At 46.7% G+C, this 21,247-nt stretch overlaps 1 protein-coding gene across 1 annotated transcript in view; it reads left to right on the plus strand.

The window, feature by feature from the left end:
- Nucleotides 1-21,247, plus strand: part of LOC146009243 (alpha-2-macroglobulin-like) — a 99,292-nt gene that overhangs the window by 27,143 nt on the left and 50,902 nt on the right. The window contains exons 11-16 of the mRNA XM_083149407.1: nt 1,215-1,373; nt 2,767-2,994; nt 8,086-8,152; nt 8,951-9,096; nt 11,055-11,204; nt 11,516-11,722. Coding sequence (XP_083005533.1) covers nt 1,215-1,373; nt 2,767-2,994; nt 8,086-8,152; nt 8,951-9,096; nt 11,055-11,204; nt 11,516-11,722 — 957 coding nt within the window. The remainder of the gene's footprint in view (nt 1-1,214; nt 1,374-2,766; nt 2,995-8,085; nt 8,153-8,950; nt 9,097-11,054; nt 11,205-11,515; nt 11,723-21,247) is intronic.

The following is a 21,247-nucleotide window of genomic DNA, read 5'->3' on the forward strand; positions in this document are numbered from 1 at the left end:
ACTTTAGGGACAAAAAATGCAAAAATTACACAATTTGGGTGTGTTTGATCATTTTTCAATAAAATCCAAATCCAAAGACTTCCACCGCTGTTTGACAAAGCCAAATCCAAATCCCGGCGAAGAATCCAAATCCAAATCTTCGGCCCCGGTGCTCATCTCTAATATACTATATCCACATACATCTTGGCTATTTTTCTCAATTGGTCATGTTATGCAAAACACGGATTAACTGTTTCTCAAAATGAGTCCAAGGGGTGCCAAATTGTGCCATACATGGCACAATAAAACCAAGAAGTATGTGGACACATCTATATATACATGTATATGCAGCAACAACATAAAACACACACATATATTATACTGTATATACAGATGACCAACAGTGAGCAGGCCAGTGGTCAGAATACCAAGGCTGGCATCCCGAAGGAGATAATCTGGACAGGGGTCATGTAGGTATATTTACCCTCACACTGCCACCTCCTCCAAACCCGTACCCTTCCTTCCAGCAGCCTAACCCACCTCTCCAACAGCCTCACCCTAAGGCCCCTTTCACACGCTCCAACTCCTGCCGGGCGGCGAAACGCTGCACGACCCATGGGTACACAGAAGTTAATAATGGACATGATTGTGTCCATTCACACGGGCGGCCACGGCCCGGCCGCCCGGTTGCAGCCGGATGTCACCAATGAAAGGGACGGCTGGTGGGCTGTGGCCATCCCCACCATTCTAAACTTTTGTGTGCTTCTTGGGGGGTTTCACCGCCCGGCAGGAGTCGGAGTATGTGAAAGGGGCCTTTCACCCCCCGCAGCCGAACATTATGCCCCCTTCTAAGTGCCTAACCCTAACCCCCCTCCCCATAGTCCCCCTAAATCCCCCCACTACTGCCTAAACCCCTCCCCCTTTCCCAGGTGCATGCTCAAGCTACCTGCATACTTTCCCCAGCAGGCAGGAGTATGACGCTGGCATCCTAATTTATTTCGGTAGTCGGGATGGTGTCATGGATGTATTGAACACCATATACATGGACACACGCACACACAGACACAACCGCTTACAAATCCTGCGTTTGCCCCTGAGATTGCTGGTATCATGGAGTCTCCTGCAGAATGCAGGTGGGGAGGTAACTATGACTATAATGAATATATACAGTATACAGTATGCATTATCTGTGCTCTCATGTGGTTCTCATCATTTCTCATACTGTGTTATTTCAGATTAAAGTGGTGGATGCCGGTGACAGCCCTAGAGGAGGTGTTACAGTCTATCTACAGAGTCGGGATGGTACAATAAACCAGACCTTGCTGACAGATGAGAATGGTCAGGTCTCCTTTACACTGAACACTGCCAATTGGGAAAGTAGTGTAACTTTGACGGTAGGAACAGAAGATATATATGTGTGCAGGTCGCCAAAGTACCCCCCCCCCCCCCCCCCCCAGCACCAAAAAAAAAAAAAAAACCTTATACTTCACAGTACAACACTCAAAATAGATTAGTTTGTCAAGTTGCTTTGTACATTACATTGGGCCTGATTCAGAGTTCATGTGCATAAATCGATATCTGGTGATTTTCTCACATGTGCGCATGTGCGAGCTCTAAAACTGTGATTACAGGCATTTGTATTTTCAGAGCCAGTGCCCCACCCCACTGGACGGACCATTTGGGGTGCAGAGACCAAGAATTTTGTGGGAGTGGTCCAGACAATGCAGGTGTTGCTGGATTGCTGGTGGGGAGGGTTCGTGGGGACCTCTAGCATCTGTCTCCTCATCCGCTGCTTATCCCAGCTCATTATATTTTTTTAGGCGCTGGGGGTGCAGCGGAGTATAGTCGGTGGAGAGGAAACGCTCTCTGGCTTGGCGCCACCCCGCCGTACTTACCGGCTCTGTATAGACAAAATGCCTGAAACAGAAACGTTGTGTATACACATTATGCCCACAGAAGTATTGCTCTTGATATACTGTATAACGTCCACAGTAATAGCAGAACTTTGACATAATGCCCCCAGTAGTACCAGCTGGTAAACAGGTGTTTACTTGTTCCCTAGGCTGCAAACATATGCAGCCTAGCCAACAGGTCTGAATCAGGCACATAATGCATATACACATACTAACTCACTTAATCACTGTCCTTCCACCTGTCTGCCAAAGTAGTCTGGCTGGCCGGATCTCCTCCTCTTCTCTCTTAGGCAGTAACCCTGCACTCCAATAGCCCCACCCCCATTTACCCATAGGTAGCTCCGCCCCCACTTATGCACATTAGCCCCGCCCCTTTAGTGTTATGTTTCCTGCTATCACAGGGGCTGCTACTGTCTGTCAGGTAGGTGTGAAAGGCACAGCAGCAGCCGGGAACAACAGGACAGCAGCAGAGGATGTAGAGCAGGGACAGCGCCTCTCCTACCCAGCGCCTCCCTGCACTGCATCCTTTGCTGAGCGGGTTGCGCCAGCCCTGCTTACACTGCAAATTAGATTTCAATTTGAACACACCCCGCCCACATCTAACTCTCTGCACATGTTACATTTGCCCCATTTGCAGTGCAGCATGGTTTTGTCCATCTGCTAAATTTGGCACCCGATGGTGCCAAAGAACACAGTTTGAGAACCACTTTTCCTTGTTTTATAAGAGGTATAGAAAAAATAAGCATTTAGATGACCTGATTTATAGTAGTCTTTAGTTATATGATTGTATTTGATTTTATTACTTACCAACTTATTAATATGTTTAGCTTTTGTTTCAATCTCACCTATTTACAAATGTGTCTTTATTCCAAAGGCAAGTACAAGCCCAGAGCCTCGAAGATATGTATCCAACTTCTATACTGGTGATTACGGTTGGGCGACTTTGTTTCTCGCACCCTTCTACTCTCGCAATAAGAACTTCTTGAAACTATACTCTCTGGATAGAGTTCTCCCATGTGAGGGGCAGCAAGAGGTCCAGGCGGAATATATCATTAAACACACAGAGCTGCAGGAGGCCAAGCACTTAGATCTACATTACCTGGTAAGTGATTTATTGCAATCAATTTGTAATAAAATACAAATAAAGAGATATAGTTGGTGGAGATAATGTACCAACCAATCAGCTCTTCATTGCCAATTTGGAAACACACTGTGGGGCAGATTTATTAAGCTCGGTGAAGTGATAAAGTGTTTGGTTTTTAGGTACTCTTTACTTAGCACGGCGCCCACGATTCTCATCGCGGTCATCGGGGGTAAAAAATCGCGGGCATCGCGGCCATCGCATGCACTAAAAAACGGGTGCGACGCGATGCCCGCGTTTTCCCATAGGGAACAATGTTAAAAGTCGCAATGGACGCGATTTTAATGTTCAATGCCTCAATGCTCGCGATTTTTTCATAGGAAACAATGTTAAATGGGCCACAGAGCCATAATAGTCCCCCTGAAGTCTGAAATGGCCCGCACAATTGTTAACGCCACCACCACGATCAACGTGAACCCGAAGCGTGGCGAGCGCAGCGAGCCCGCGAGGGGTGGCGGTACGCGTCCTCCGACCTTTTCATACCCCCACTATCCACGTCGGCGTGGAGTTGAGAATAGAATAGTGTGGCGAGCGCAGCGAGCCACCGAGCCCGAAGCGTGGCGAGGGGATGCGGATACCTGTGAAGCCCGCGAAGGGACGCGTTTACCTGTGAAGGAATCCGCGTCCCCTCGCCACGCTTCGGGCTCGGTGGCTCGCTGCGCTCGCCACACTATTCTATTCTCAACTCCACGCCGACGTGGATAGTGGGGGTATGAAAAGGTCGTAGGACGCGTACCGCCACCCCTCGCGGGCTCGCTGCGCTCGCCACGCTTCGGGTTCACGTTGATCGTGGTGGTGGCGTTAACAATTGTGCGGGCCATTTCAGACTTCAGGGGGACTATTATGGCTCTGTGGCCCATTTAACATTGCTTCCTATGGAAAAATCGCGAGCATTGAGGCATTTAACAGTAAAATCGCGTCCATTGAGACTTTTAACATTGTTCCCTATGGGAAATCGCGGGCATCGCGTCGGTCGCGTCGCACCCGTTTTTTTAGTGCATGCGATGGCCGCGATGCCCGCGATGGGCGCCGTACTAAGTAAAGAGTACCGGTTTTTATCACCGGCCAATCAGCTCCTAACTATGAAATTACAGGCTTGGTTTGAAAAATGACAGGTTCGAGCTGATTGGCTGGTGATAAAATCCAGACACTTTATCACATCACCGAGCTTAATAAATCTACCCCTCAGCCTGTAACATGGCAATTACTATAGGAGCTGATTGACAGGTACTCTACTTTATCACTCCAAGGCTTAGTGCATCTCCCTTTATGGGCCTGATTCTGTGCTGGAGAGCAGATCCTGATCAGGATACAGAGGCACAGGACAGGTCTGTGAGAGAGAGAGCAGATCCTGATCAAGATACAGAGGCACAGGACAGGTCTGTGAGAGAGAGAGCAGATCCTGATCAAGATACAGAGGCACAGGACAGGTCTGTGAGAGAGAGCAGATCCTGATCAGGATACAGAGGCACAGGACAGGTCTGTGAGAGAGAGCAGATCCTGATCAGGATACAGAGGCACAGGACAGGTCTGTGAGAGAGAGCAGATCCTGATCAGGATACAGAGGCACAGGACAGGTCTGTGGGAGAGAGAGCAGATCCTGATCAGGATACAGAGGCACAGGACAGGTCTGTGAGAGAGCAGATCCTGACTAAGGCCCTTATTCAGATCGGCACGGTACGGCCCGCGTGCGGCCGTACCGCCGATGTTTGTGGTCTGCACATGCGCAGAGGTCATTCTGCGCATGTGCAGCCCCCTTCGCCGCAGACGGATTTCGTCCGCCGCAAAGGGGGCGGATAGGGGCGTGAGGGGCTTCATCCCCTCATTTCCCTATGTGTACGCCCCGCGTTTCATGGGCGTTCCCATGCAAACGCGGGGCGTATGCATGGTAATGAGGGCATGACGCCCTCATTACCATGACATGGGGGCGGAAAGCTGACGTCGCCGGATGTCAGCTTTCAGCCCCCATACAAGCTACCACACGGACGATTGTCCGTGTGGTCTCAGCTTGCGGGAGCTGCCGCGGCGTGCGGCCCTGCCTTCGATGGTCGACGACCATCGAATGCAGGGGGCAGCTCCCACCATGGTGGAGGCGTACGCCTCCACCATTTTTGTGCGGATCGCCAGCCGTCCGTGTACGGACGGCCGTGGCGATCCGTCGGGTGGGCGGCCCTTGGTTTGTGCGGTCGGAGCCCCGTGTGCGGCTCTGACCGCACCAACCAGAATAAGGGCCTAAGACACAGAGGCACAGGACAGGTCTGTGAGAGAGCAGATCCTGATCAGGATACAGAGGAACAGGACAGGTCTGTGGGAGAGAGAGCAGATCCTGATCAGGATACAGAGGCACAGGACAGGTCTGTGAGAGAGCAGATCCTGACTAGGACACAGAGGCACAGGACAGGTCTGTGAGAGAGAGAGCAGATCCTGATCAGGATACAGAGTCACAGGACAGGTCTGTGAGAGAGCAGATCCTGATCAGGATACAGAGGCACAGGACAGGTCTGTGAGAGAGAGAGCAGATCCTGATCAGGATACAGAGTCACAGGACAGGTCTGTGAGAGAGCAGATCCTGATCAGGATACAGAGGCACAGGACAGGTCTGTGAGAGAGCAGATCCTGATTAGGATACAGAGACACAGGACAGGTCTGGGAGAAAGAGCTGATCCTGATCAGGAGGATACTGAGGCACAAGACAGGTCTGTGCAAGAGCAGATCCTGACTAGGATACAGAGGCACAGGACAGGTCTGTGAGAGAGCAGATCCTGATCAGGATACAGAGGCACAGGACAGGTCTGTGAGAGAGCAGATCCTGATCAGGATACAGAGGCACAGGACAGGTCTGTGAGAGAGCAGATCCTGATCAGGATACAGAGGCACAGGACAGGTCTGCGAGAGAGCAGATCCTGACTAGGACACATAGGCACAGGACAGGTCTGTGAGAGAGCAGATCCTGATCAGGATACAGAGGCACAGGACAGGTCTGTGAGAGAGCGGGTCCTGATTAGGATACAGAGGCACAGGACAGGTCTGTGAGAGAGCAGATCCTGATCAGGATACTGAGGCACAGGACAGGTCTGTGCAAGAGCAGATCCTGATTAGTTTATAGAGGCACAGGACAGGTCTGTGAGAGAGCGGATCCTCATAAATATACACATTGGCACAGGACAGGTCTGTGAGAGAATCACCTATACCAACATACAGTATACACTGTCAACCTATCATCCAGATCCATTACCAAGACAGCAAGTATCCCTCAGCAAGCCCAAACAGAGACGTCAGTATTAACAGGAATAAATAAATGGGAAGACTCCTAAAAGGCAAAGGGCCAGATGTACTAAGCTTGAAAAGAGATAAAATAGAGAGTGGTAAACCACCAGCCAATCAGCTCCTACCTGCCATTTGACAGGCTGTGTTTCAAAAATGACAGGAAGGAGCCGATTGGTTGGTGGTTTATCACTCTCCATTTTATCACTTTTCAGGACTTACGGTAGTAGATCTCGCCCTATACATTAGTGACAGCAAGTCAGTGGATATTCATTATAATTTATCTCAGACTTTTCAGCTGCTCTGCCAAAAGGAAAAGAACAGCAATACAACTAAATTAAACAAAACCCAAGGTGTAAGACCTAATGAGTGCACCTACATGTTTGGCCAAACAATACAACACCACCTGATATGTACATGTTATATATAAATAATCTATACCCTAGGTACTGTTGTATGTATTATGCACAGTGTGTATTCTAACGTAAGGATGTATAGGGGAGAGCTGTGAATTGATGAGCTGCCTCACAGAAAAGGTACTGGACTTGTAGTGATATTGGCATAGTCACAGAAGCAGTACTGGACTTGTAGCAGTATTGGCATAGTCACAGAAGCAGTACTGGACTTGTAGCAGTCTTGGCATAGTCACAGAAGCAGTACTGGACTTGTAGCAGTATTGGCATAGTCACAGAAGCAGTACTGGACTTGTAGCAGTATTGGCATAGTCACAGAAGCAGTACTGGATTTGTAGCAGTATTGGCATTGTCACAGAAGCAGTACTGAATTGGCATAGTCACAGAAGCAGTACTGTACTTGTAGCAGTATTTGCCTAGTTACAGAAGCAGTACTGAACTTGTATTGGCATAGTCACAAAGCAGTACTGGACTTTGAAGCAGTATTGGCATAGTCACAGAAGCAGTACTATATTAGCATAATCACAGAAGCAGTACTGTACTTGTAGCGGTATTTCCATAGTTACAGAAGCAGTACTGTATTTGTTGCAGTATTTGCATAGTCACAGAAGTAGTACTGAACTTGTAGCAGTATTTGCCTAGTTACAGAAGCAGTACTGAACTTGTATTGGCATAGTCACAAAGCAGTACTGGACTTTGTGTGGTATTAGTATAGTCACAGAAGCAGTACTGGACTTGTAGCGGTATTTCCATAGTTACAGAAGCAGTACTGTATTTGTTGCAGTATTTGCATAGTCACAGAAGTAGTACTGAACTTGTAGCAGTATTTGCCTAGTTACAGAAGCAGTACTGAACTTGAATTGGCATAGTCACAAAGCAGTACTGGACTTTGTAGCAGTATTGGCATAGTCACAGAAGCAGTACTATATTAGCATAATCACAAAAGCAGTACTGTACTTGTAGCAGTATTGGCATAGTCATAGAAGCAGTACTGAACTTTTAGTGGTATTTCCATAGTTACAGAAGCAGTACTGAACTTGTAGCAGTATTTTCAGATTTACAGAAGCAGTACTGAACTTGTAGCAGTATTTTCATATTTACAGAAGCAGTACTGAACTTGTAGCAGTATTTTCATAGTTACAGAAACAGTACTGAACTTGTAGCAGTATTTTCATATTTACAGAAACAGTACTAAACTTGTAGCAGTATTTGCCTCGTTACAGAGTCAGTACTGGACTTGTAGCAGTATTTGTATAGTTACAGAAGCAGTACTGGACTTGTAGCAATATTTGCATAATTACAGATGCAGTACTGGACTTGTAGCAGTATTTGCATAGTCAAAGTGAATGGTAACAGAGTCTCACTTTTCCAATAGGTCGCTTCAGAAGGATCCATACAAGACTCTGGTTCTTTACAAATCATCACAGAAAATGGAAGTGAGGGTAAGACTAACTGTTTTTTATCGGACCAGGAGATGTTTTGATATTTTTATAATTAACACAGGGCCGGGGCAAGGCACCGGAGTGCCCCAGGTGAGTGGGGGCACCCCGGTGCCGGGGGTGGGGGCGGGGGCTACCTGTTGCGCTGTCTGGGGAGTGGGCAGGGGGGTCCATGCTGGCGTCTGACAAGCGCCTGCAGTGGTGTCCTTGCACCGCGGGTACCTGCGGCGCTGTGTATAAAGCTGGCGGCAACGGGGGTTCCCTGCAGTGAATAAGAAATAACTAGCGCTATGCGGTGGCGCGGGAAGCGCTTCTGTTTTGAAAACACTGGCCGCACGCTGATTGGCTGAATCTCAGCCAATCAGCGTGCGGCCAGTGTTTTCAAACCCGGTAGCGCTTCCTGCGCCGCCGCATTGCCCGGCGGATAGCGCTAGATATTTCTTATTCAATGCAGGGACCCCCCACCGCCGCCAGCTTTATACACAGCGCCGCAGTTACCCTGCCGGCAAGAACACCACTGCAGGCTCCTGTCAGAAGCCAGCATGTACCCCCCTGCCCGCCCCCCAGATGGCGCAACAGGTACCCCCTTTGCACGGGGGGCGAGAGGCGAACTGCCACTTCATTAACACTGAGCATGGCGTCCATTCTGATCTTTATCTGAAATTAGACTGCTTTCAGCACTAGTCATTTAACTTTGGTCAATGGCAAAAGTACATGCAGACCGGTGGCTCACTGGAAAGTTGAAAAGTCCTGAGGTAGCTTTTTACTAATGTTCTCTCTTTTGTTCTATGTATTTCACAGACCTTCATGGTAAGGTCACTTTGACTCTCTCTCTGAGTGCCGGAATATCACCAAAACTTCATGCACTTGTCTACATTTTCCTACCCAATGGAGAGATACTGGCAGACTCAGCAACATTTAACCTGTTACGTTGTTTCAAGAATAAAGTGGGTAAACCAACAACTCTCTCTCACACTCTCTCTCTCTGCATTGTACATGTGTCCTGCCTTTTTCTGTAGAGAGTCACAGTTGTGATTTCAGGGACCTAATGGAGAAGTGCATAGAACGTGTATTGTGTATAATGAGCAGTTGAAAGCACTGGCCCCGAAAGGGGGGCGGGTACTTTTTACCCAGGCCAGGGTCTGATGGAGGGGTCCAGGACACTATCCCCCTTCCTTGTTGCAAGCAGCCAGGTAGTGGGAGAGAGAGTACAGGCTTCTGTAGCACAGTCTCTCTCCCCAGCTCAGCACATGCTGCTCAGTGCTGTTTGCTGAGCTGGAGAAAGAGCAGCAGCCTGTTGTCTCTCCCAGCAGTGGTGTGCCCATCCAAACATTTTTTTCTGTCAAAGGAGCAAGGCCCTTTGCCAAGATGGGGATGTGTGAGCGGCTCACATGCTTGCATGTCCATTACCACGAATGGGGTGCACGAGCGTCTCACGCGCGTCCCATTCTTGGCGCATTTTGGCGAACGGCACCCCGACCAGCTAGATAAGCATGACTCATCTGTTAATTGAACTATCAGTAAAAAAAGTTGTCACAATCTTAGTCACCAAAAAAAAATTCTGTATTTTTCCAATATTCTGTATTTCAGATATGGAAGACTCAACCTGTAGTAGAAATATAGACTGCGGATATCATGTTCATGTTATATTTTCCTAGTACTGTATTTTTGTATCTAGATTGCTTACAAAATGTAACAATTCCCAAACCCTCGTACCATTTGTGTCACTATGATGGGAAATTTAGCATTTTCAGTAATTAGCGATGTGCTACATTACAATGCTGGGCATTCCCATGGGTATTGCCAAGTGACGTGGGCACCAGGGGCGGGAAGCTGACATCAACGGATGTCAGCTGCCCGTCCACTTCCTTCAGAATGCCCACGCACATCTAAGGTTACCTAAGATGTGCGTGTGCCTTCCACATCATTCGATGGTCGCCGACCATCAAATGATGTGGGTATTCCCACGCAGCCTACTAATGGATGTTTAGATTAAACATCCATTCACACCCAGTGCGTCCGAACACTCGCTGCGAGGGAGGGAGGGGGCCGGCATTAGCCGGACAGGGTTGGTGGACTTGCAAGACTGCAAATTCACAACCTTGCAAATTAACCAGAATAACCCCCGCTGTACAGTGTGTTGGCTCAGGCTCATCCAAAGTTTACACCTCTAAAGCTGGGTAGACACATTGCAATATTACAAACAATATCGCTCATTGTGTCCCCTGAGCTATATATTGTGTAATATGGTCCAGTGTGTACGCTCAATATAGCTAACGATGTACGTGTGGTTAACACTCTCCTCCGTCATCTGTAAATGAAGCTCAATTTTGGCTATTGCATCAGTTATTGCATGTATAGAGCGGGACAAGATGACGTCACTGAACAATATTGTTATCGATATCGTTCAGTGCGTATGCACTAAATCGTTTGCCCGGGAGTTCTAGGGAAATCGTTAACGATATTATTTATAGACGATATCGTCAAGTATGTACCCAGCTTAACTCTACCAAATATTAGCAAAATACAGAGTGGGAAAGCTGTTTTTGGAGGGTTGCTAAAAAACGCTGGGTTGCGCCCAGGTTTTTGATCCCCGCTTCAAGCCAGGTGTGACCCGGCGTTTGCTCCCATTTACACCACCGCCGCCGCATCCCCCCCGGCCGCTTGGAGATGACGTCATCACCACTGCAGGGACCCGGAGCACTGCGCTGGGGGCAAGCCCAGCACTAAGGTAATCTGCTGGGCTGCCCCCAGCCCCCGTGCACCCCCCAGCCCTTGTCCGGGAGGTGAATTGATGCCGCACACAAGCATCCATTCACCTCCTACGCTGCCGACGCTGCTGTCTGCGGGGTTTTGCGGCGGTGTAAAAGGGGTATAATTGTACTCCACCATTGCTCTTTTCCAGGTATCAGTCGGGTTCTCTCCAGATGAGGTTCTCCCAGGATCAGATGTTTCCCTCCATGTCCAGGCAGCCCCAGGATCTCTCTGTGGGCTGAGGGTAGTGGATCAGAGTGTGGTGCTAATGAAACCCGGGAAAGAGCTGACTGCGGATAAAGTGAGTGATGTAATAAGGTAGAAATTGTGCAATCAATAAATTGGAATAAATTGTTACATTTTCATAATCATGGGTTTCGCTCAGTGTATCTTAGGTTTAGATTCTAATGCTATACATAAAGCAGCGTTAGTTCCATATTTCTTACGAATATTGACAATATTTTCAATATTGTTAGTCTCATTTTTTTATATAATATAAAACTGTATTTTATCTTTTGATGTTTAATATTCTTTAGTCGTTTTTCATTCATTTTTGGAAAATTTATATCTGATAACCAACTGATTTTATTGCTTGCCTCTTGTTTGTGAAAGGTGTATGATCTTTTCCCCCTCGGGCATAGTAGAGGGTATGATTATCGAATCCGGGAACCGGGAAATGGATGTTTTCTCCATCCTTTATTTCCACCTCTACTTCCGCGACCTGGATTTCCTGGTGGTCCCCCAAGAAGACCAGCTCGACGCATCATAGACCCCTTTTTTGATAATGAAGATAATAATGATGTCTACAGCTTATTCCAGGTACATTCTCAATGAAATCTTTAATGTCAAACAAAAGTTGAAGTTGTAATTCACCTCCCAGACAGATATAAGCAAGGCAGCTGAGAGGTATGTTGGGCCCGGTAAAATGTTGGGGCATGGCCTAATTACGGAACGTGTGGCCACCTCCCACAATTAGGCCACACCCCAAAATGGTTGGAGGGTATGTGAATAAAACACTCTAAAGTTGAGGGGGGAGTGTTATTGTCCCCCTTTCCTCAACAGAAGCAGAGGCAGAAGCAGCACACTCCTACAGCTGCTGCCTGGGAGGGATGGAGGGGGAAGGGGGGGTCGGACCAGGGCCTCCGCCGGAGCCCCTCCAGCAAGTCCGAACCCGAGTAATCCCGCTCCCCCCCCCCCCTCGGCTGCCCTGCACATAAGCATCAACTGTATTTGTTAGATACACCTGAACATTTAATAAATCTTGATTTAAGTAGTAAATGATTCATTTGGACACATGACATGCACATTTTCCAGTGTCCTCAAGTGATTTATTAGTCTTAATTTGGGACTAATCATAGTCCCCAGTAATAATCCTCCTGATAGCAAGAAGATTTTGACCAGGCATGTTGACAAAAGCCATCGGAAGATGACTGTATAGTTAATCTTATTCTCACGGCCACCAAGAGCTGATTCGGGGCTGGGTACTGGGGAGGGGGCGTGACCAAATCTGGGAAACATGACCACACCCCCTTCAAAAAGAATTAAAAAAAATACTATGCTGCTTGCTGCAAATGGGAACATTCCCTCACCCTGGGTGTCACCTAAGCTAGGGACGAAACAGAAAATTATATATTAGAATTATAAGGCTTCTCTAGAAGAGTTTCTAAAAGCTTGCAAAAATGCGCTGCTCTGTGGCTTGGTTAATTCATACCGTCAAATGATTTCTCTCCCCATCGGCTGCATGCGAGGGGATGTATTCTTGTAGACATCCCCTAGGTTGGTACCCAGAGGTTTTGGAGGCTGGGGGGAGAGGAGAGTTCGGTCGTGTGGCAGCCAGCGTTAAGGGGCTCACTTAGCAGCGGGCGACCGCTGCTTAGCAAGCCTTACTGAATCAGGCCCATATTTGACACACCTGCAGTGCACATGGTTTTGCTCAGTTGAGAAAGTTTTTGCCTTTGCGGCCCTTAGTTGCTGCCACATGAACGGCTCATTAGGACACTAACAGTGATTCTATGGTCAAAGTAACTTTAGTTAATATTTCGGTACTTCTTTACTTTCACGGCGCCAGCATGGCGCCGCGCGTCAGAGTCCCCTTGCGGGGCTCGCTTCGCTCGCCCACGCTGCGGGCTCGGTGGCTCGCTACGCTCGCCACGCTATTTAAAATCAACTCCATGCCAACATGGATAGTGGAGGTATGAACTATCCATGTTGGCATGGCGTTAACTTTGTTTATTTTACATAGTTTGTGGCGAGCGTAACCCGGAAGTAGTGCGGCGCCATGCTGGCGCCGGGAAAGTAAAGAAGTACCAATATTTCTTCCCCATTATAGTATTTGGGGGTTATTCAGACCTGATCGCACAGCTGCTAATTTGCAGAGCCCTGCGATCAGGTAATTGCTGCCCTGACAGCAGGGGTGGGGAACCTTTATTGAGCCAAGGGCCAATTGTATGGTGGAAAAATCCTTCGGGGGCCATATGTAAAAATTTCTCTTACAAATTGTCCTGCTGCAGCCGCCCCACGCTCCGGCGGCTGCCGCTGAATAGGACGGACAGTCTCCGGTTGCTGTTGATAAGAGGAATCTCGCAAGAACTACCAACCTCTCACAAGAAGTCCCCTGTACTTGACTCCCAGCAAAGCTGCCGAGTGGTAAGAGGGCCACTCAGACCGGCTACGGGGGCCGCATACGGCCCCCGGGCCGGAGGTTCCCCACCACTGCCCTACAGAGTGACATCCTGCCCTGTGGAAACTACAAACATATTGCAGCCCTGCAATTAGCTGCAAATCCATTCACCATCATATGATTGCTCCTCTGTGTCAGACTGTGCAGAACCCAGGATCTACTCGGCCAGTGCAAAAGAAACAGGTTGTTCTCAGCCGGAGCTGATGTCACACACCCTCCCTGAAAATGTTTGGGCATGCCTGCGTTTTCCCTGACACTCCCAGTAATTGGGCGGTTACCAGTCCCAAACCCCGGCTTCCTGTCATTCAACTTTGCGTACTGCCAGCAATAAAAAAAATTGCTGGATATTTATCACAGGATGACCTCACACGTGTGTACTGTGAGCTGTATGCATGTGCAGTCATTCTATAATCACCCAGCCTGTGAATCGGAAGCCATACGCTCAGGTCTGAATAACCCCAGTGGTCTGACCAACAGATGAGCCTCTTGACCATTTGCACTTAGTTGCTGCCACAAGAACGGCTCATTAGCTATGGCTCATTATATAAGTGACCACTGAGACTACAGTACAGTATATGGGATACTGAGGACTGGGGTAATTCATACCACTTTCACATTGCAAAATGCAGGGTCGCACCGAGACTTTGAAACGGTTCAGTCCCAGTACGACCCTACATTTTACTCTGTTCATATCGCTTCAGAGGACCGGCAAGATTGACAGTTCGCTGACGTCATGCTGGGGCGGGCCAGAGCAGCAGAGCGTCATCAGGGGTGGGGGAGGAGGCAGCGCTTACTGCTGGCACTGCGCCAAGCACTGCCTCCTCCATTAGGGACCAATGTATTAAGCTTGAAAAATGATAAAATAGAGAGTGATAAACCATCAGCCAATCAGCTCCTACCTGGTATGTCACAGGCTGTGTTTGAAAAATGTCAATTAGGAGCTGATTGGTTGGTGGTTTTCACTCTCCATTTTATCACTTTTCAAGGCTTAGTACATCTCGCCCTTAGTGTGAACGGGAAACAGGTCGCACGACCGGATTAACCCGTTCACACTGCACAGCAACACGGCAAAGAACCGGTAAGAAGAACTAGAGATGTGCGGCGGCCACTTTTGGGGATTTTGGTTTTGGTTTTGGATCTGGATCTCCCTTCGTGTTTTGGATCTGGATTGGTTTTGGCAAAACCACCCTTGTGGGTTTTGGATCTGGATTTTTATGAAAAAATGCTAAAAAGGGGCTAAAATAACAGAATTTGGGCCTGTTTTTGCCCCTAAAGTATTATTAACCTCAATAACATTAGTTTCCACTCATTTCTAGTCAATTTTGATCACTTCACAGCTTACAAAATTTTTTCATTTAATGTAGTTGGGCCAAAAGGGTATACCGAGGTAGCTGGATGACTAAGCTAAGCGACAGCAGTCAGCATCACATACATGTGGACCTTACACTTCCAACCTGGCACATCTTGGAAGCAGAGCGGCACTGCAGGGGCAGACAGGGTGGAAGTTTAACCCCTTCCCGACATTTGACGTATATATACGTCATGGCCGGGATGTACATGACGTATATATACGTCATGACTTTAAACTGTCACCGCGTCTATAGACGCGGTGACAGTTTAAACATGTCTGCTGCTCCTGACAGCAGACATGTCCCAGCATGCCCAGGGGGGGCGGCGATGCCACCCCCCCGTCGGCGATCGCTGCGATTGGCTGTTCAATGTGAACAGGCAATCGCAGCGTTTTCCTGTGTTACCGGCGAATCAGACGCTCGGTAACAAAGGGATCAATCACCGCCGGGTGTGAGGGGGTCACCGGTGATGACCACACCTCACCCCACCTGCCCCCAAGGCTGTGATTGGTCCGTCGGACCGACGGACCAATCACAGCCATGGCGCGTGATTTAAACTAACGGTGACTGCGCTGCAGACGCCATTCCGGTCTGGAATTGCGTGCAGAGCGGTCACCGTGCCAATCTGTCGTGATATACTGACCTGATACTTACCTGATCACCGCTGGTAGTGTGCTGCCAGCAGCTGGATGCTTCCTGGATCTTGTGACTTCCTGTGTGCTGCTGCTGCAGTGTCATAGAGTGACAGATAGTGACAGATAGTGACAGAGAGTGACAGAGAGTGATAGAGAGTGCTATATATTGTGTCTGCTGCCCCCCTTTTGTGCTGATCAGTATATCTGTGCTGATCAGCAACTTTTTGGGGGTGCAGGTTTTTTTTTTTTATATATATACCTGTCAGTTGCACCAAAGGTTGTGCTGCCTGTGCAACTGACTGCTGCCCCCCCTTTTGTGCTGATCAGTATAAATTAACTGATCAGCAACTTTTTGGGGGTGCAGTTTTTTTTTTTTTTTATATATACCCTGTCAGGTTGCACCCACAGTTGTGTGCCTGCTGCCCCTCACTGCTAATCAGTGTTGCATCACTGCATCACTGATCTGCAGTTTTTTTTTTTTGGAGAGTGCAGTGGGGTTTTGTTTTTACACCCACGTTGCTTTTGTGGGTGTCCTGTGGCCGTTGAGCGCTGATCAGTGACGTACATCACTGAACAGCATTTTTGGCACAGGGTTGATATAATTTTTTTTCTGCAGTTTTTTTAAATTGTTTTTTTTTTGGAGAGTGCTGTGGTTTATTTTTTTTAAATTGTTTTTACACCCACGTTGCTTTTGTGGGTGTCCTGTGGCCGCTGAGCGCTGATCAGTGACGTACATCACTGAACAGCATTTTTGGTACAGGGTTGATATAATTTTTTTTCTGCAGTTTTTTTAAATTGTTTTTTTTTTGGAGAGTGCTGTGGTTTATTTTTTTTAAATTGTTTTTACACCCACGTTGCTTTTGTGGGTGTCCTGTGGCCGCTGAGCGCTGATCAGTGACGTACATCACTGATCAGCATTTTCGGCACAGGGTTGATCTATTTTTTTTTTTTTTTTTGTATCAAATTCCTGTTGCCTTTGAGCGCTGTTCAGTGACGGACGTTACTGACCAACATCTGTGCTCAATTTTTGGCGCAGGACCTTTTTTTTTTTTTTTTAACCCCTTCAAGGTTGTACCAAAAGCTGCCTTGAAGTTGCTGAGTGACGTACATCACAGATCAGCATTTTTGCCACAGGGTTGATCTAATTTTTTTTTTTTTTTTGGGATCAAATTCCTGTATAAAGTATTTTTTTTTCTGCACTACATACACACTACATACCCCCCGTGTTGAAATAAAGTTTGTACCCCCCCTACACTATACACGTGTTGAAACATTACACTTACAGAAACACAAAAATAAAAATGGCATCCCAAATGTCATCCCAGTCATCCAGAAGAATGTATTCAGCGGAGGAGGCATATGCCATGCTTGCCTCTGACTCTGACACAGCCAGTGATGCAAGCGGGGAATTTGAAGGATTCGTCTTAAGCTCCTCTTCCTCCTCTAGTGATGAGGGACCCCCTCAAAGATGCCCCCGTAGAGCAGCTGAGACCCCCCCCCCCAATGATTGATCTCGTATGGACCCCACCACCAGACAATTTTGAGCCCCAGGTTCCTGAGTTTTTGGCCATCCCAGGAATCCAATTTGATTCAACAGGTCTCAGAGAAATTGACTTTTTCAAATTATTTTTCTCTGATGATTTTATAAATTTAATGGTGGACCAAAGTAATTTATATGCCCAGCAGTTTATTGCTCAAAACCCCACGTCATCATTTGCTAGGTGGACCCCTGTAGATGCAGTAGAGATGACGACGTTTTGGGGTCTGGTGTTACATATGGGCATAGTAAAAAAGCCAGAAATTAGGCAATATTGGAGTACAGATGTTCTGTACAGCACCCCACTTTACCGTATGGCCATGACTCTGACTCGTTTTAAGACAATCCTTAAATTTTTACATTACACCGATAATGCACAGTGCCCACCCAGAGATGATCCTACCTTTGACCGGCTATTCAAAGTCAGGCCGGTCATTGATCATTTCAGTGCCAAATTTGCAGAGATGTACATCCCTGAAAAATGTATTTGTATCGACGAGTCCCTTATACATTTTAAAGGAAGGGTTAAATTCCGCCAGTACCTTCCCAGTAAGAGGGCAAGGTATGGCATAAAAATGTATAAACTGTGTGAAAGCACCTCAGGGTACACCCACAGGTTTAGGGTATATGAAGGGAAGGATTCAAGAATTGAACCGCCAGAATGCCCCCCCTCCCTCGTAGGTGTTAGTGGAAAAATTGTCTGGGATTTAGTGCACCCCTTCCTGGATAAAGGTTATCACCTCTATGTGGATAACTTTTACACTAGCATCCCCCTGTTTAAGGCCCTTGGTTCAAGAGGTACAGCAGCTTGCGGTACTGTGCGCAAGAACCAAAGAGGCCTCCCAAAAACGCACATTGCCCAAGTACTGAGAAGGGGTGAAAGCAGGGCACAATCCACCGAAAATATGTTGTTGGTCAAATATAAGGACAAGAGGGATGTCCTTATACTGACAACAATTCATGGAGACAGTACCACCTCCGTCCCTGTACGAGGTACCAGTACCCACACCTCAAAACCTAATTGTATCCTAGATTACAATAAGTACATGGGCGGAGTGGATCTTTCAGATCAGGTACTGAAGCCGTACAGTGCCCTGCGGAAAACAAAAATCTGGTACAAGAAGCTGGCCGTGTATATCATCCAGATGGCACTGTATAACGCTTACGTGCTATTCCGTTCTACCAGCCAGAGGGGGACATTTCTGCACTTTCAAGAGGAAGTCATAAAGGGTCTAATATTTGGGAACCAGCAGGCAGAGGGCCCCAGTACTTCTAGTACTGGCCCCCGTATTGTACCAGGGCAGCATTTTCCTAACGAAATCCCCTCCACTGCAAAAAAGGGCAGGACACAAAAAAGGTGCAAAGTTTGCTATAAAAAGGGAATAAGAAAGGATACTATTTTCCACTGTGAAACTTGCCCCGACAAACCCAGCCTATGTATAAAGGAGTGTTTTAAAATATACCACACATCTATGGATTATTAGGTTCATCATTTCACCGTGCTTCGGGGGTCTTGCTAATGCCACATAGCACCCACCATTCATTCCACCAGAATCTGAGCTGCAAAATCCAAAAATCACTCCTTCCCTTCTGAGTCCTGCCATGCACCCAACTGGTATTTTTTGGTCACATATGAGGCATTGCCATACTCGGGAGAAATTGGGGCACAGATTTTGGGGTGCTTTTTCTCCTTCATACCTTATGAAAATGAAAAATTTTGAGCCAGAACTGCATTTTTGTGTAAAAAAATGTAATTTTTCATTTGCACAGCCCAGTTGTATCAAAATTGGTGAAACCCCTGGGGGTTTGAAATGTACACTATACCCCTAGATGAATTCCCTGAGGGGTGTAGTTTGCAAAATGGGGTCACTTGTGGGGGGGTTCCACTGTATTGGTGCTTTGGGGGTCTTGCTAATGCGACATAGCACCCACCAACATTCCACCAGAATCTGTGCTGCAAAATCCAAATATCACTCCTTCCCTTCTGAGTCCTGCCATTTTTTGGTCACACATGAGGCATTGCCGTACTCGGGAGAAATTGGGGCACAGATTTTGGGGTGCTTTGTCTCCTTCATTCCTTGTGAAAATGAAAAATTTTGAGCCAGAACTGCATTTTTGTGTACAAAATTTAATTTTTCATTTGCACAGCCCAGTTGTATCAAAATTGGTGAAACCCCTGGGGGTTTGAAATGTACACTATACCCCTAGATGAATTCCCTGAGGGGTGTAGTTTGCAAAATGGGGTCACTTGTGGGGGGGGTTCCACTGTATTGGTGCTTTGGGGGTCTTGCTAATGCGACATAGCACCCACCAACATTCCACCAGAATCTGTGCTGCAAAATCCAAATATCACTCCTTCCCTTCTGAGTCCTGCCATGCACCCAAATGGTATTTTTGGATACATGTGAGGCATTGCCGTACTCGGGAGAAATTGGGGCACAGATTTTGGGGTGCTTTGTCTCCTTCATTCCTTGTGAAAATGAAAAATTTTGAGCCAGAACTGCATTTTTGTGTAAAAAATTAAATTTTTCATTTGCACAGCCCAGTTGTATCAAAATTGGTGAAACCCCTGGGGGTTTGAAATGTACACTATACCCCTAGATGAATTCCCTGAGGGGTGTAGTTTGCAAAATGGGGTCACTTGTGGGGGGGTTCCACTGTATTGGTGCTTTGGGGGTCTTGCTAATGCGACATAGCACCCACCAACATTCCACCAGAATCTGTGCTGCAAAATCCAAATATCACTACTTCCCTTCTGAGTCCTGCCATGCACCCAAATGGTATTTTTTGGTCACATGTGAGGCATTGCCGTACTCGGGAGAAATTGGGGCACAGATTTTGGGGTGCTTTGTCTCCTTCATTCCTTGTGAAAATGAAAAATTTTGAGCCAGAACTGCATTTTTGTGTAAAAAATTTAATTTTTCATTTTCACTGCCCAGTTGTACCACAATTGGTGAAACCCCTGGGGGTTTGAAATGTACACTATACCCCTAGTTGAATTCCCTGAGGGGTGTAGTTTGCAAAATGGGGTCACTTGTGGGGGGGTTCCACTGTATTGGTGCTTCGGGGGTCTTGCTAATGCGACATAGCACCCACCAACATTCCACCAGAATCTGTGCTGCAAAATCCAAATATCACTCCTTCCCTTCTGAGTCCTGCCATGCACCCAAATGGTATTTTTTGGTCACATGTGAGGCATTGCCGTATTTGGGAGAAATTGGGGCACAGATTTTGGGGTGCTTTGTCTCCTTCATTCCTTGTAAAAATGAAAAAATTTGAGCCAGAACTGCATTTTTGTGTAAAAAATTTAATTTTTCATTTTCACTGCCCAGTTATACCACAATTGGTGAAACCCCTGGGGGTTTGAAATGTACACTATACCCCTAGTTGAATTCCCTGAGGGGTGTAGTTTGCAAAATGGGGTCACTTGTGGGGGGGTTCCTAACTTTTAGCATCTTATGGTGCCTAGAAACCTACATGGTGCCTAAAAAATAATCTCATAAAAAGGAGGCTCCAAAATCAAGTAGGTGCTCCTTCTATTATGAAGCCTGTGGTTTGGTCAACGTGCACACTAGGGCCACATATAGGATATTTATGAAAACAAAAGAATTGGGGGAATCAATTTTTAGTCACATTTCTCTAGTAAAATCTACTGTGTTCCTTAGAAAAATTTATTAAAATTGAAAATCTGCAAAAAAAATGAAATTTTGAAATTTCACCTACACTTTGTTTTAATTCCTGTGAAACACCTAAAGGGTTAACAAACTTCCAAAATGCTGTTTTGAATACTGTGAGGGGTGTTGTTTTTGAAATGGCATCATTTATGGGGGTGTCTCACATACAAGTCCCTCAAAGTCACATCAGAACTGAACTGGTCCCTAAAAAAATCAGTGTTTGAAATTTTCTTGAAAATTTGAGAATTTGCTATTCATATTTTAAGCCTCCTAGTGTCCAAAAAAATTAAAAGGAGGTTGAAATAATGATGGAAACATAAAGTATACATATGGTCTATGTTAGTTATTAACTATTTTGAGTGGTATGATTATTTGTCTCACAAGCAGAAAATTTAACATTTTGAAAATTGCTAAATTTTCGATTTTTTTACGACATTTTGGTATTTTTCACAAAAAAACACAGACTGTA

This window comes from Crinia signifera, chromosome 6, assembly GCF_055691185.1.
Source record: "Crinia signifera chromosome 6, ASM5569118v1, whole genome shotgun sequence".
NCBI lineage: Eukaryota > Metazoa > Chordata > Amphibia > Anura > Myobatrachidae > Crinia > Crinia signifera.